Below are 15561 nucleotides of genomic sequence, written 5' to 3' on the forward strand. Positions count from 1 at the left end.
AGATTAGATTAGTGAAGCAAACTAACTATTCGAGCTACGTACACACACCGGAAGCACTAACGATCTCTAAATAACACTTCATTTTCACTTATTCATCATCTTCCATCATCTAACAGTGTAGAGAAGACAACGGCTAAGAGACAAAGGAGGGAGAACGTGACTATAACCTCTTCTGACTCGTCGTCCTGCTCGGCAGGTGCGTGCGACGTCTCTCGTTGCGTTGTGTACGGAGAGGAAGGAAACGATCCGTCCAATCTACCGTTGCATTCTCCGTAGAGGTGTGGCATGGGCGGGACTTGTAGGAGTTCTGGCAAATCGAACGACTCAAGATGCGAAACTCTGCTCAAGCTGCCTGTCCTGCTGGACTTGTCCTCCTCTGATTGGTCGTCTTCGAAACTGTCCCGGTCTTCGCCCGATAGCAGCGACTCATGCTCTCCTGATTGGCCACGCCTCTTCAAGCTAGGGGCGTGGCCGAGGCTGTTCCAGCTAGAGCGGCGACTCCCCCATAGACTGGACTGGATGCAAAAAAAAGGGTTGAATATTCATACTGTTGCTATGAATTCTGGTGAATATGAACGTCATGTACACGTGCGTCTCACCATCGACTTCTGGTCGTGGTGCTCGTAGGAGGCGTTGCTGCTGCGCAGTGATTGGTTGTCGACGTGAGACACTTCGGTTCTGGGCGTGGCCGTAGTGTAGGCGTGGTACGGCGGCATGGTGGCTCTGGGCTCCAAGTGGCCGTTAGAAATGGGCAGGAGCGTCTGCACCTTCGCCTCCGAACCTGAGGGTCAAAATGACGTATTTACAACAAAAAAAAAACCTGATAATGATACGCGCAAACGTCAAGAACATCCGTACCTGAGCTTAACAGCTCTCTCAACCTGTCCTCGTCGTCAAAGTCAGATGAGAACGCATCATCGTCGCTTTCTGATCTGCTAGCATCGCCCTGAGAGAGACAGAGAGAGAGAGAGAGAGAGAGAGAGAGAGAGAGAAAGAGACACTTCAAAATGAAATAACTCTGAAGAGCAATTACTGAGAAATAAAAGCATCAGCAATAACCTTCCTATCCGACGACGTCGTCTCCACTTGGCTGGGACGGATATGAATTCTGTTCAGACTTAAGGCACCTTATACGAGTGTGTAATTATTTAATTAGCAGGATGTAATTAATCCCATCACTTTAAATTAGACTAATGGAACACTACTGTAAGTATCACAAAATGAAAAAAAAAGTAGTGACGTCTGCCAAAAAAAATGGAGGAAGAGGAATAAAGCTGAGTGAGGATCTGTATCCTTGCCATTTCTCGTGTGTGTGTGTGTGTGTGTGTAGCCTTTTGCATTGTGTGTAACAGAAGAAAGGAAGATAAAAGACACAGATGAGAAATAAGACCACAAAGGGATTTCCGGTATGGGACACTGCAGCTGTGCCATCGTACAGAAAGAAAACACACACACACACACACACACACACACACACTTCTACACGCACAAACACGCAAGCTGGCATCGACTCAAATCCTGAAGTCTGCCGGGAATGTGTGTGTCCCTCTCTCCTCTTTTAAAGGAATAATGAAGTCGGAGAAAGAACTAGGACAAGTGTATTAATTTCGACTTCCTCTCTCCATCACCTTTACTGTCCTCTCGTCTCCGTTAATCCCCGTCTCTCCTCGTCTTGTTTCTACCCATCCAATCTCTCTCACCCGTCCTATTATCCGGTCCACCTCTCCTTTCCTTTTTTCCTTTTCCTTTTTCACCCTCATCTCCATATCTCTTCATCTTCTCGCCTCTTAATTTTCTCTCGTCTCCTCAGTCCAGTCCTCCTCTCTTTATCTTCTCTTCCCTTTCCTCTGCATTCCTTATTTCTTCTCCTTTAATCTGCATCATCTCTCTATCTCTCCTCCTCTATGCCTTTCCTCTTATTTCTATCTGCATTTTTTCTGTCCTGCCCTCTACACATCTCTTTTCCTTTCCTTTTCGTTTTCTTTCAATCCTTTCTCTTTCCTTTAGCTTCCTTTCCTTTTTCTTTCATTCTTTCTTTCTTTCTATTTCACCCTTGTCTCTCCATTTTCTTCTCTTCTCCCTCAGATTATCTCTCTTTTTTCATGTTTGCTTATTCAGGATTCAGCAACTGGAGTCCAAATGTGACGTCAGTATTGACATGAGGAAAGTTCCTGGTATTCAGAGCCGGGTTCCACGCTTCCGTATGTTGATTTTCTGAGCTTCACATTCGGATTATTAAAATCACCTGCATGTTCTTCGCTTCTCTTGTCAGATTTTTCTTGAGTAGAAGCGTTTGAGATGGGTTTTTTTTCCCCCAATAAACACAAGCACCTTTAAACCACCAAAATATCAGGGATAGAAAATACGGACTGAAGAAGGAAAGCGTTTGTTTCTTCGCTGTCAGATGAGAAGATTATTATTGAAATAAATCGAGTATGTTGCTGCGTGAATATTTCTAGCTGTACTTATCACATAAATCACTGGTTCACTTCAACAAAATGGCTTCCACACTCGTTATTCAGCAGCATGTAGAATAGCACTTGATCCAGCACATCCTGCTATTCTGCATTTTATTCTGCATTGTTTGTGTCCGACAAGGTCATGAAATCGTAATGTGTGTTGAGTTGTAACAGTAGTTGCATGACCTTTGACCTCTTACCTCAGCCTGGAAACCTTCCACCAAAATGGCCACCAGCAGGTTGAAGAGGACGTAATTACCGAAGGTCATGAGAGCGACGAAGTAAAGCGCCGCCCACGGAGACGTGGAGGCCATGCCGTTATACAACACCACATTCCAGTCCTCCTGTGTTAGTATCTGAAAAGTGAAGATAGAGAGAGAGAGAGAGAGAGAGAGAGAGACAGACAGAGAGAGAGAGAGACATTACAGTGGAGTCTTTTAACTTTTTCACATTTTTTAAAAATGGTCTGTGGCATCATTGAATTAGTTCAAGAATAGAGTGCTTTACTTTATGCCATTTATAACTCCAAAATGTGTGTGTGTGTGTCTCTGTGTGTGTGTGTGTGTGTGTGTGTGTGATAAAGAGAGAGGGAGACAAGAAGATTGAGCGATAGTGAGAGACAGACAGTGAGAAAGTGAATAGGAAAGACAGAAAGATAAAGAAAGGGAGAAAGTGAGAGATACAAGGAGAGACAGAAAGACAGACAGACACACTGAGAAATAGAGAGAAAGAGTTTAAGCCAGAAAGAGAGACACAGTAAAAGAGAGAGCAAGAGACAGAAAGACACAAAGAGAAAGAGATACAGACAGAGAGAGAGAGGCACTGAGAGAGAACACAAAGAAGGAGAAAGATAGAAAGAGGGTGAGACAGAGACAGAGAGAAAGAGATACATCGACATAAAGAGAGGGAGAGAAAGAGAGAGAAAGACAGAGAGAAATAGAGTGAGACAAAAAGAAAGAGATAAAGAGACAGAGAGACAAATGGAGAAAGAGACACATAGAGACACAGACAGATTGAGAGAGAGAGAAAAAAAGTGAGACAGAGAGACAGACAGGAGAAAGTGAGACAAAGAGACAGAAAGAGTGAGATAGAGACAGACAGAAAAAGTGAGACAGATAGATTGAGTCAGAGACAGAGAGAGACAGAAAGAGAGAGTGAGACAGAGAGAGTGAGACAGAGAGACAGATAGACAGAGAGACAGAGTGAGACAGACAGACAGAGAGACAGAGTGAGACAGACAGAGAGAGTGAGACAGACAGACAGAGGGTGAGACACACAGAGACAGAGGGTGAGACAGACAGACAGAGACAGACAGACAGACAGACAGAGAGAGAGAGTGAGACAGACAGACAGAGAGTGAGACAGACAGACAGACAGAGGGTGAGACAGACAGACAGAGGGTGAGACAGACAGAGAGAGAGAGACAGACAGAGAGACAGAGAGAGACAGAGAGAGTGAGACAGACAGACAGACAAAGAGACAGAGAGAGATTGAGACAGACAGGCAGACAGACAGACAGACAGAGAGACAGAGAGACAGAGAGAGTGAGACAGACAGAGAGAGAGAGTGAGACAGACAGACAGAGAGAGTGAGACAGACAGAGAGAGTGAGACAGACAGACAGAGAGAGTGAGACAGAGAGAGTGAGACAGACAGACAGAGACAGAGAGAGTGAGACAGACAGAGGGTGAGACAGACAGAGAGAGTGAGACAGAGAGAGTGAGACAGACAGACAGAGGGTGAGACAGACAGACAGAGACAGAGAGAGAGAGAGACAGACAGAGAGACAGAGTGAGACAGACAGACAGAGAGACAGAGTGAGACAGACAGAGAGACAGACAGAGAGAGACAGAGAGAGACAGAGAGAGTGAGACAGACAGACAGAGGGTGAGACAGACAGACAGAGAGAGAGAGAGAGAGAGAGAGACAGACAGACAGAGACAGAGTTGTTTTTTTGACAGTAAAAAACGCTGTGCCGTAAGAGGAACTGCTCTCCTAATCATTGCTGCTCTCTCAGTTCACATCTGCCACTAATTACTCTGTCAGCCCCCAAATTACATTTCTTCACTCATCCCTCACTTCCTCTTTTCTTTATTCTCTTCTTTATTTTTTACTGTTGAAGGGCAGTAGATGGTGTCGCTAGCTCCTCTCAGGCTCCGTTTAATAAGAGTGAAGCCGAGGAACCTGTGACATTTAAAAGGCTCTTAAATGATTCAATTTGGGACATTTTGTCAGGAAGTGCAGTTTTTTCCTTTTGTTTCCTTTTCTTTCTTTTCTTTCGTTGTCTCTGCAGTCAGATGACACTTACTGCATCTGTATTTTGTTAGAGTGCTCCTGAGTTTTTTATTATTCACCCGTCTCCTCTCTGCTTCCTGTTTTCCTCCTGGAACCCATTCGGTTTTCCTTCTTCTAGGTTTTTTTTTTTCAGGTTTTCATGACATCCAAGTATTATTTATTCTTTTTAATAATATATAGTTATATAATATGTAATAATAGTAATAATAATCTTTATTTATGTTGCACCTCATACATTAAAGTTCAGTTCAAAGTGCAGAAAACAGAAAAAAGAACAGAAATATTAAGAAACAGCAGCGATCTGAGGGGTCCAAGCACTTTGCAAGAAGCACCTGCAGTAGCTAGTTCTCACCAGAATGCGAGAGAGAGTTTAACATAAACATTATCTTATCTCATACGGAATACTGTCTGAGTTTTCTCACGGTAGCTCAATGAGAACCGCTTGAAACACTTCTCCAACTTCTTCAGGCATCTTCGGAAAAAAAAATTTAATCTCAAAACTCTGTTTTCACTCAGATACAACGCTAACACTTTCAGAGTTATCCTAGCGCTGGTTCATCTACTGATTCCTTATCAGGAGTTACATAATGGCAATGAAAGACAAAAAAAAAAAATCTGGCAGACGAGAAAACGCACAGGAAAAAAATGTTTTGAAAAAAACATTTGTATACGTGTGGGCGGAGCCTAATTCTCATTTATTACTGAATTTCACTCGAGAACAGTTTAAGCAGTTTTAAAAATATGCAAATCAATCCGTTTAAACAATACGCCTACTGTAACATTTCTTCAACATTCCTGACAGGAATATTGAAATATTTTTCAATTCTGCGATATAACCAGTCTCTAGAATAAATAAATAAATAAATAAATAAACAAATAAATAAATAAACACCTGATTTTTCTTTTACCCAATAAACAGCTCACCGTACAACATCAAGATTCTTGCAGAGATATGAAACGATGGATATACAGCGTCTCTCTCTCTCTCTCTCACACACACACACACACACACACACACACACAATTTCTCACACACACACACGTACACACTACTGCCTGTTTTACTCCACACAGCACTGAAATATTTGTTTATAGAAGAAGCGAAGAGTCTGTCTGTTGTCTTCGTCTGTTTAACTTCACCTTCATCCTCACACCGAGAAACGTCTTCCTGTCCCTCGCTCGTTAAATATTTAGCCAAAATGGTCTTCAGATTTTTTTTCCCTATGTGTTGTTACATATTTATTTGCTCGTAGCTTCCTGTCCAGCCAGGTTTAGGCTGAGAAGAACAGTATGTTCTGCTTACTTTGTGTATTTTGCCAACACACACACACACACACACAAAACCAATCCACAGAGAGAGATTAGGGAAATTAAAGTGCAGCAGAAACCCTGACCTCCGTGTTGTCCCTCGGAGCCTGAATTAATACAGACCTACAGCAGCGTCTACATGAGCGTCACCCCGCAGTGACCTCATCAAGTGAGCAATATTGCACATAGATGATGACGCCTGGTCTGGGTTTTGATGCTGTAAGTGTTTTTCGACAAATTTAGGATAACTATCGGTGTAACACTGGAACATCTGGAACACCTGGAGCAGATGTTACACCTCCGAGCCTGCAGAGGGCGCCCTACACCGAACACTACAGCGCTTCCACTACTACTATTATATTTATCACACTACTGCGATCATCATCACTTCCTGTTCATATAAAGCGCATGCACACATGCACACACCGCGAAGTCTTGCCATTACCTCTGTTTCGTCTAAATTCAATTCTAATTTCTGAATTCACTTTAAACAGTAAAGTAAAAAGTTTATGTAACATCTAAAGAAGGAGTCTCCAGTGTCAGCGCTTTGTAATGGTAATTTTTCCGGCACTTCGTCAACATGTCAAGATGTGTTTTTTTTTTTTTTCTCAAGAGAGAGAAAAAAGACAGGCTGGTGAGGGAAAGTTTACAGAACATGATCTAAGTGATAACTTTTTCGAGAACTTTAAATATAACTATAAATGGATAAAAAGTACAAAAAAAAGTCATATACTGCATATATTTCTGTGACGCGTTCTCCATCACTGCTGATGACGTGTATGAAAATGATCAGCTAAAATGGTGTGTAAGCTTGACGGATGAGTTGCCTTTAAAACACACACACACACACACACACACAGATACAGAGTCTTTCTATTATTGAACACTGAGAGCTGAGAAGAAATTCTTATAGACGAAGCTGCCATTTTAAATGTGTTTATGAAACCTGACTGAGAGAACTTTCTAGAAGTTCTCTAACTGTCCCAGTCCCAGTGTGCTCACGTCTGTAACACCCTGAGGGAACAGCGAGCGGACGTGACGCCGACCTGGAACACGGTGACGATGGCCCAAAGGAGCGAGTCGAAGTTCTTCCTGTCCGAGATAGTGTCCCCGTTCTCCAGACGCAGCGTGAACTTACACCCGAACAGATGCATGCCCAGGATACTGCAGAGACATGATAGAGAAACGGAAAGAGAGAGAGAGAGAGAGAGAGAGAGAGAGAGAGAGGGAGAGAGGGCGAGAGAGAGAGAGAGAGAGAGAGCGAGAGAGAGAGAGGGAAGAAGCATGGATTAATCCTCGAAATGAAACTGTAGGGCACACTGCAAAATCTACAAAAGTTTTAATTATGTAGGAGTAAATTGTTGGAATTTTCATTTTATACTATGAAAGATTCAGAGATTCACCATCACACACACACACACGCACACACACACACACACACACGTCTGAATTTGAAGATCATTATACACTAGCTTTCACTGTCAATTAATGAGAGCAGAAAATAAAATGCTCCTTCAAAAGCGTATTTAAAAAAAACAAAAGAAAAAAATTAGGAGTTGGTCTTAGACATCAGCGCTGCACCGCCATGTCGGTTCGACCAGGGGGCGGGGCTTATTTCATTCCTTTATTGCAATTTTTATTTTCAGATTGAACAATCAGGTAGGGGTGAGAAGTTTGCTGTAAGCTATAAATGATTTTTAAAAGCTGTGTGTTTTCTGACCATGGTTTCCAAACTCCGTTCCAACTCCTTAAGACTGGTTTAAATCTTTATTTTCTACTTTCTAAATGTTTAATGTTGTTGTTTAGTCCAGAAATATGGATCAGAATTGAGCGTTGAGTAAAACCCCAAACACACTGAAATACAGATACGAATAACAGCCTTTCAGTTTAGGCCACGCCCACCTCGAGTTTAAATACAGATACAGATACGAATAACAGCCTTTCAGTTTAGGCCACGCCCACCTCGAGTTTAAATACAGACACAGATACGAATAACAGCCTTTCAGTTTAGGCCACGCCCACCTCGAGTTTAAATACAGATACAGATACGAATAACAGCCTTTCGGTTTAGGCCACGCCCACCTCGAGTTTAAATACAGATACAGATACGAATAACAGCCTTTCAGTTTAGGCCACGCCCACCTCGAGTTTAAATACAGATACAGATAATGACAGTGTCACACTGCTGTGTTACAACACTAATACACACTTTCACACTAGGAGTAAATAAATATAATGTACAAATCAGATTATTATAAACACACATTAACACTGGATCAACTAAAGTGTATTAGTCTGACGAAATAAGATTAGTGAGCACAAAGCCACTTTCCTTCAGCATTTACTCAAGGAGTGATGTTTATAACGCTTCAGCGAGAGAAAGAGAGAGAGAGAGAGTGAGAGAGAGAGAGAGAGAGAGAGAGAGAGAGAGAGAGAGAGAGCACACACAGTATGTGTTAGAGAACATCTAAAGCTGTTCTTTCTGACAATCTGTCAAGGACACAAACACAACAGGCTTTATAAAGTTATGATCTCACACACACACACACACACACACACACACACACAGATAGATAGTCAGAAAAACAGACAGGCAGATAGATAGATAGATAGATAGATAGACAGACAGATCAGTTCGGAGATCAGTGTTTGATGGTCGTCAGCTTCCACTGTCACTTAAACCCAACCACACACACACACACACACACACACACACACACACACACCTGAAGATGAAGATGAAGAGCATGAGCAGCATGCAGAAGGTGGCCACGTTGTCCATGGTCTTCATCAGGACCACGAGTTGCCTGCGCAGGGCTGGCAGGAAGCGGACCAACTTTAGGACCCTGAGGAGACGGAAGGTGCGCAGGACGGATAAACCTCCATCCGCCTGTCCGATGAGCTCCCACACACTGTGGACACAAAAGGGTTAAACAGTCAGTTAAAACTGTGGGGTGATGTTCCATCACTTTAAATGTAACTATAAATGGACAAAAAGTATGACAAAAATCGACATGTGTAGTTTTATCCTCAATTTAGGCTCGATTTATATTTTATTGCATTCTCAGCTAATTATGTGGTAGCTAGCAGGTTCTGGGGCGAAAAGCGAAAAGCGAAAAGCGAAGTGCCTGATGATGACGATGATCAAGTCGAAGATGTTGTAGGGGTTGCTGATGTAGCCGAGCGGACCGCAGGCCAGCAGCTTCAGCACCATCTCCAGGGCAAAGAGGCTGGTGAAGACGATATTACTGATCTCCAGCACATCTGTCAACTCAGCAGGCTGCAGAACACACACACACACACACACACAAACACACACACACACGAGGGAAAAAAGGAAGAGAAAACACAAGAGACGGGGGAAAGAACACGAAAGAATTGAGAGACTTTCATAATGAGATTTATTAATTTTAGATTTATTAATTCAGCTACAAGCACAAAAACACACAAATACATAGATGGACAAATGGATGGACAGATGAGGGAAGGGATGGATGAACATACTGATACGGTAGATAGATGGCAGGTTGTGCGGTTGCATGGACAGGCAGATAGATAGATAGATAGATAGATAGAGGGAAGATTAGACAGAGGGACAGATGGATGGATGGATGGATGGATGGATAGGTGTATAAATAGATGAATGGATGGACAGTTGGATGAACGGCTCGATGTGTAAATAGATACAGGAATGGATGGATTGATGGATTAATGAATGAATGAATGAATGGATGGATGGATGGATGGATGGATAAATACAAAAATGGATGGATGGATTGTTGGATGGATGGATATATAAATACATAGAGGAATGGATGGATTGATGGATGAATGAATGGATGAATGAATAGATAGATAGATAGACAGAGGGATGGATGGATGGATTGATGAATGAATGAATGAATCAATGGATGGATGGATGGATGGATAAATACAAAGATGGATGGATGGATTGTTGGGTGGATGGATATATAAATACATAGAGGAATGAATGAATGAATGAATGGATGAATGGATGAATGAATAGATAGACAGAGGGAGGGATGGATGGATGGATGGATTGGCATGTTACGGAGAACAGAAATAAAGCGTGATGTAACACAGAGCAGTCGGGAGAGAGGTTCGGGTTTTATTGGAGCTTTTCCTGTAATCGTCATTACAGTCCAGAGCAGAGCCGCAGTCAGGAAACAGAACACAGTTAACAAAATCAAACCCACAACTACACAAACCCATAAACCCACAAACCCACACACTCATCTAACGACGCCTGCACTCACGCCGTACACACGCCGTACACACGCGCCGTACACACGCCGTACACACACGCCGTACACACACGCCGTACACACCCGCCGTACACACGCGCCGTACACACGCGCCGTACACACGCGCCGTACACACGCGCCGAACACACGCGCCGTACACACGCGCCGTACACACGCGCCGTACACACGCGCCGTACACACGCGCCGTACACACGCGCCGAACACACGCGCCGTACACACACGCCGTACACACACGCTGTACACACCCGCTGTACACACACGCCGTACACACAAATCTGTGTGTGAGACGCACCGGGACACACTCCAAACATGCCGTTTACTAAAAAACTGTAACCGTTAGTCAATCGCTGTGTTATAAGAGGAGTAACACACTACGGTTACTATAGAAACGATAACGTATCCGTAGCCAGAACCAGGAACATGCTTCGATACAGGAACAGGTTGAACCGATCAGGTGAACAAGGACAGGAAACCATGACCAAATAAGGAAAGCGGGGAACAAAAGGGACAGCGAGCCTTATGTTCGTTTATCTCACCACGCAACGCTTACATATTAATGAACCGAAATCATTGATGTGCATATGAGGGAATGACACCTGCTAACCTTACATCAGCCAACTCACCTGATACACACACACACACACACACACACACACTTTTCCAGCCTGACAACTCATTCATGTTTTTCTCCGCTGCTTCACAAAGCGCACGCTGACCCGTTATTACAGCCGTCTAGTGTAATGCAAATAATCATTTTCCCAGAGAAAGAGGGTGTGAATGAGCTCCAGCCTCGAGCAAAACATATTTAGTGCACACACACACACACACACACACACACACACACACACACAATTATGAATCACAATTATGAATTATGGTTTTATTTTGTTGACAATGAATCCATTAAACTTGATTTAGTCAAATTTAGACTAATATTCAGCTGAAGGCAGTAAGGAATGTACCCCAGCGCTGCTGAGCTCTGGATTCTGATTGGTCAGATTGGTGTATTGATTCATTTTCTATAACAGCAGCTCTGACAGTAGTGCAGCTCCATATGACAGGTTTGTATTTATATTAATGCGCTCGTTCTAATATGTTATCGTTTCTATAGTAACAGCTCGTTCACAGGGACTTTGCATGGATTAAAAAGTAGTTGATATGGTGAAGGTTTCTGAAAGTATTTAACATTTGTGGAAGGAGTCTCCAGTGTCAGTTTTCCAACGTCTTCAGGACAGAGGAGATTATGATTCAGTGTTTTCTCGGTAGCACAAAAAAAAAAGAGATAAGCTTTAATTTTGTTCGCTTAATCTTATTCGCTTCGAGAGAGACTGGTGAAGGAACGACTGTTTATAGCTGCTGTAACGTAAGTCCCGAAAGTTCCACGACGTTAAATGTAACTATAAATGGATACAAAGTATGAAGTACTGTTTATTCATATTTATTCATATTGGAAAACTGCTGTGGTGTAAGAGGAATAAAACACTTCAGAATGTGTGTGTGTGTGTGTGTGTGTGTGTAAGAACCTTACTCCCATGTCTAACTTTCACTAGTCCGCTCTGTAGGTCATGTTCTGCACTTAGCCACGCCCACATCTACACTACATCAATGTGGAATACATTTAAAAATGTTCTGTTTATTTATTTTTAAATATAACTCTGCTTTTCACCACTTACATTTTGACTTATCAAGAAAACTCTTTTCTCCTTTTCTTTTCCGCATTTTTGTCTTAATTTAGAAATATCTGAATTGCTTACAGATATTAATTATAATTATATTAATATATTAATTATAATATTAATTAATGAAGTCCTACAGAAACAGTACAATAGTACTTTTATTAATCACACTGATTCATAATTCATAGCCTCAGAGGGAAAGTATCTGAACTCTTTTATTTATTAACTGATAGAACTTAGAATTTTAGCAGCAAAAATATTCCAGCAGATGTTTCCAGGACGTGCAGATAATTCTTGCCCAAAATGGAGGAGGAATTTTAGACCATTGCTGGATATTACAGGATTTTAGTTCAGTATTTCATGTTTCTGGGATTTCTTGCGTGTACAGGCCTCCTGAGGTCACGCTGCAGTAGCTTTACTGGGCTGGACTCTGACTTGGTCATTATAAAACACAAAATGCTTTCTTTCGAACTATAAATCGATTGCTGTTGGGGTGTGTTTTGAGTCATTATCTTGTTGATCATCAAACGTTTATTAGCCTTTAGTTGACGGAAAGCTACGTGACATTTTCCTTTAATAGTTTTAGATAAAATTTCACGTTAATTATTTGCTCAGGCCACAAAACCGTGACGCTCCTCCATCATGTCCTCTACAGTTTGCTCTGAACGGAGCAGGGGTCACATGACCTGATCTTTCTGGAGCTCACTCACCAGACTGTGTGTGTGTGTGTGTGTGTGTGTGTGTGTTTATAGGACAGGGTCTGACTCCAATTAACCTGTGCGCAGACATTCACTAAAATAAAAATAGTATGAGCGTAGAAATATACAAAGACCGTGTATCAGTGAAACGTGAACAATGTGTTGACACGAAGACTCATGATTGGTCGGCTCGTTTAGTGTGAAATGTTCATGATCATTGGTAATATTTATTCCCTGGTAATGCCTTTTTTGTGTAACAACAGGATGGCTATGAAAACAAAAGAAAAAAAATGGGGTTACTGCATTACATCCAAACTAATTGTCTTTAACTATTGCTGGGAAAAGGAGAAATTAAGGTTATTTGATAAGCTATGTAAATCTAATCGTGTCCTAAAAAGCATAAAAATACACAAAGTAGGAGTATCGTAAAAAACACATACAAGTTATCAATCATGTTCAAGGCACATTTACATTTAGCCACGCCCACAAAACTTCATTAACGCTCAGAGAGCTGAAAATGACTAAACATTGAAAGCTCAGTGTGCGCTAAATCTTCCAATAATGCAGCTCAGCCATTGCAGCGCATCAGCTACCACAGACACACAATAACTCCTCCTCCTTTTATAGGGCGCCATTACTTTTGTCCTCATTGAATGGCTGGTTGTATTCATCTTTATTTATGGATTTGATTTGGAATCGCTTTCTTTCACTAAATTGGTGTGTAACTGAAATAAATAATCCGTAATCCGTATATAAACTCGTAGTAACTCATCGACTATCTTATATACACACAATCCGAAGCCGAACATTTGAGGTCGATGTTACGTAAACCTACACACACCTTATCGACACACACCTGTACCTCTGACAAAAGAGTGATGTGGGAAAATCCAAGCAGCCGCCACAAAAGGCGAGACTGAAGCACGGGAGCGCGAGTCGCAGTAGCGCAAGAAAGAAAAAACAAAACAAAACAAGAGCGCGGGGAGATCATTCGAAACACATCTGAAGCGTATTAGCCAAGCGTGACGTAGCTGACAAAATCCAGCACGATGCAGACAGGAAGAGCGTACACCGTGAGGAATAACCGAGTGACAGGAATGGTACACAAGTCGAAATGAAAGGATTCACTGAGAAGAAAAAAAAAAAAAACAGGCGGTAGGTAAGGAATAAAACACTTAGGGATGTGCTGCTACAGAAAAATAATCAACAAACTGATTATTATTTGTTTAGAAACCGCAAAAGTTTAAACGTTTCTGCCTCGACTTTACTGCTGACACTGGAGACTCCTTCCGTAAACGTCACGGAAGGAAAGCGACGTCCACCACGAACGATCCGTTGCTATAGAAACGATAACACCCCACACACTCCTGATAAATGACTGTATACTTAGAGTGTGTAAATGTATACATTAAATTGGCAGTAAGTCATGCGATGTGTAGAAATACTTTTGTTTCATTTACTCCACAAGTCTTCTAGCTGAAACTTCACGATGCCATGCTGAAAAGGTCTTGGCTCGTCTCCAGGCCTCTTCCTCACTCTCGGTAATTTTTCCTTGCCACTGACTCTTTCCACTTGCTCATTAAGGGTCTGGCCTTTATCAAGCTGCTTTAGAACTCCAAAAAAAAAAAAAAAAAAAAATGTGTGAAGCAGACTGTACTGAAGAGAAAAAATAAAGTGCTGCACAAACACTAAAAAGGTGAATGAATTAATTTTAGGTTCTTACAAGACACAAGTGAGTTCAGTCGCTATGACGGACTGGAATCGGCTCAAAGACAACAAAGACAAGAAATATTTCGGTATCATGGCGTACTGAAAATTCTTGAAAAGTCTGGTGGCTATTTTTGACAAAATTTACAACACAAAGCATTCTTACGAAAAGCGAAAAGACAGCGCGTAAACATGTCGCAGAAGACAGAGTCTGGTTTTATTTTCACGTAAACGTGAAACAACCTCGTAACTGCGAAGAAAAAACGAAAACACAAACTAGGAAATATCATCAGGTAAGTTAACAGTTTACTGATCACCTTTCTGACTTTTGCAAGAGAAATTTAGCTACCATAATGTTTGCCTTTGTGTGAACGTTTGGATTCAGCAACTGGCACCAAAACTAGCATTTATTAGCTGTCTAGTTAGCTATCATACGCTACATCCTCGCGTTAAATCATACGCATGCATAGTAATTTATTCTATTTGGGTTTCATAAATGAGGATTATTAGCTACGATGTTTCGATTTCTGGGAGTTATAACACTAGAGCCGATTCTTCTTGAGCAAGTCGTTCACGAACAAAACGCTCCTTCGACTATAGCAGGAAAGTCGAGGATGTCAGTTGAGAGGACGGAGGAACGTCACAAAACAATAACCATTTGTTTTTGTTACAGGAATTTTCAAGTGTTGAAACGTAGCTCTAACTATAATCAGCAAGTTACGATAATAAATTTGTATTAGATGAAAAAGTATCAGAATTGAATATAAGGTATCGGAAATTTTCAAGCCCCAGTCTGGACAAATTCGATTATCAGGATGCGAGGAAATGTTAGCTAGCCGTTTTTAAACCTTTCAGCTGGATTTAAAACAAAAGCAGGTCAAATCGACAAATCACAATAAAGAATTAAAAGCATAATAAAATCTCCTGCATGCTGCTCACGTCACGATTTCATGACCATGATTTAGTACCTCGGGTCTTTCCTAAGCTGTAAGCACAATTTATATAGAAAAAAAATAATAATAAAATGGAAAATAATACAATGTGCTGGATCAAGTGCTATTCTATAAGATTAGAGAATGGAAGCCATTTTGTGTGTGAACAATTCGGTAACAAATTCGGAAACTGCAATTTTC

At 41.6% G+C, this 15561-nt stretch overlaps 1 protein-coding gene across 1 annotated transcript in view; it reads right to left on the minus strand.

Annotated features, from left to right (window-relative positions):
• The window catches only part of cacna1hb (calcium channel, voltage-dependent, T type, alpha 1H subunit b), a 63688-nt gene that overhangs the window by 23329 nt on the left and 24798 nt on the right, over window positions 1–15561 (minus strand). The window contains exons 9-15 of the mRNA XM_026928797.3: window positions 9190–9341; window positions 8788–8973; window positions 7108–7225; window positions 2660–2815; window positions 859–946; window positions 600–781; window positions 168–515 (exon numbers count right to left, since the gene is read on the minus strand). Coding sequence (XP_026784598.3) covers window positions 168–515; window positions 600–781; window positions 859–946; window positions 2660–2815; window positions 7108–7225; window positions 8788–8973; window positions 9190–9341 — 1230 coding nt within the window. The remainder of the gene's footprint in view (window positions 1–167; window positions 516–599; window positions 782–858; window positions 947–2659; window positions 2816–7107; window positions 7226–8787; window positions 8974–9189; window positions 9342–15561) is intronic.

Source organism: Pangasianodon hypophthalmus, chromosome 26 (genome assembly GCF_027358585.1).
Source record: "Pangasianodon hypophthalmus isolate fPanHyp1 chromosome 26, fPanHyp1.pri, whole genome shotgun sequence".
NCBI lineage: Eukaryota > Metazoa > Chordata > Actinopteri > Siluriformes > Pangasiidae > Pangasianodon > Pangasianodon hypophthalmus.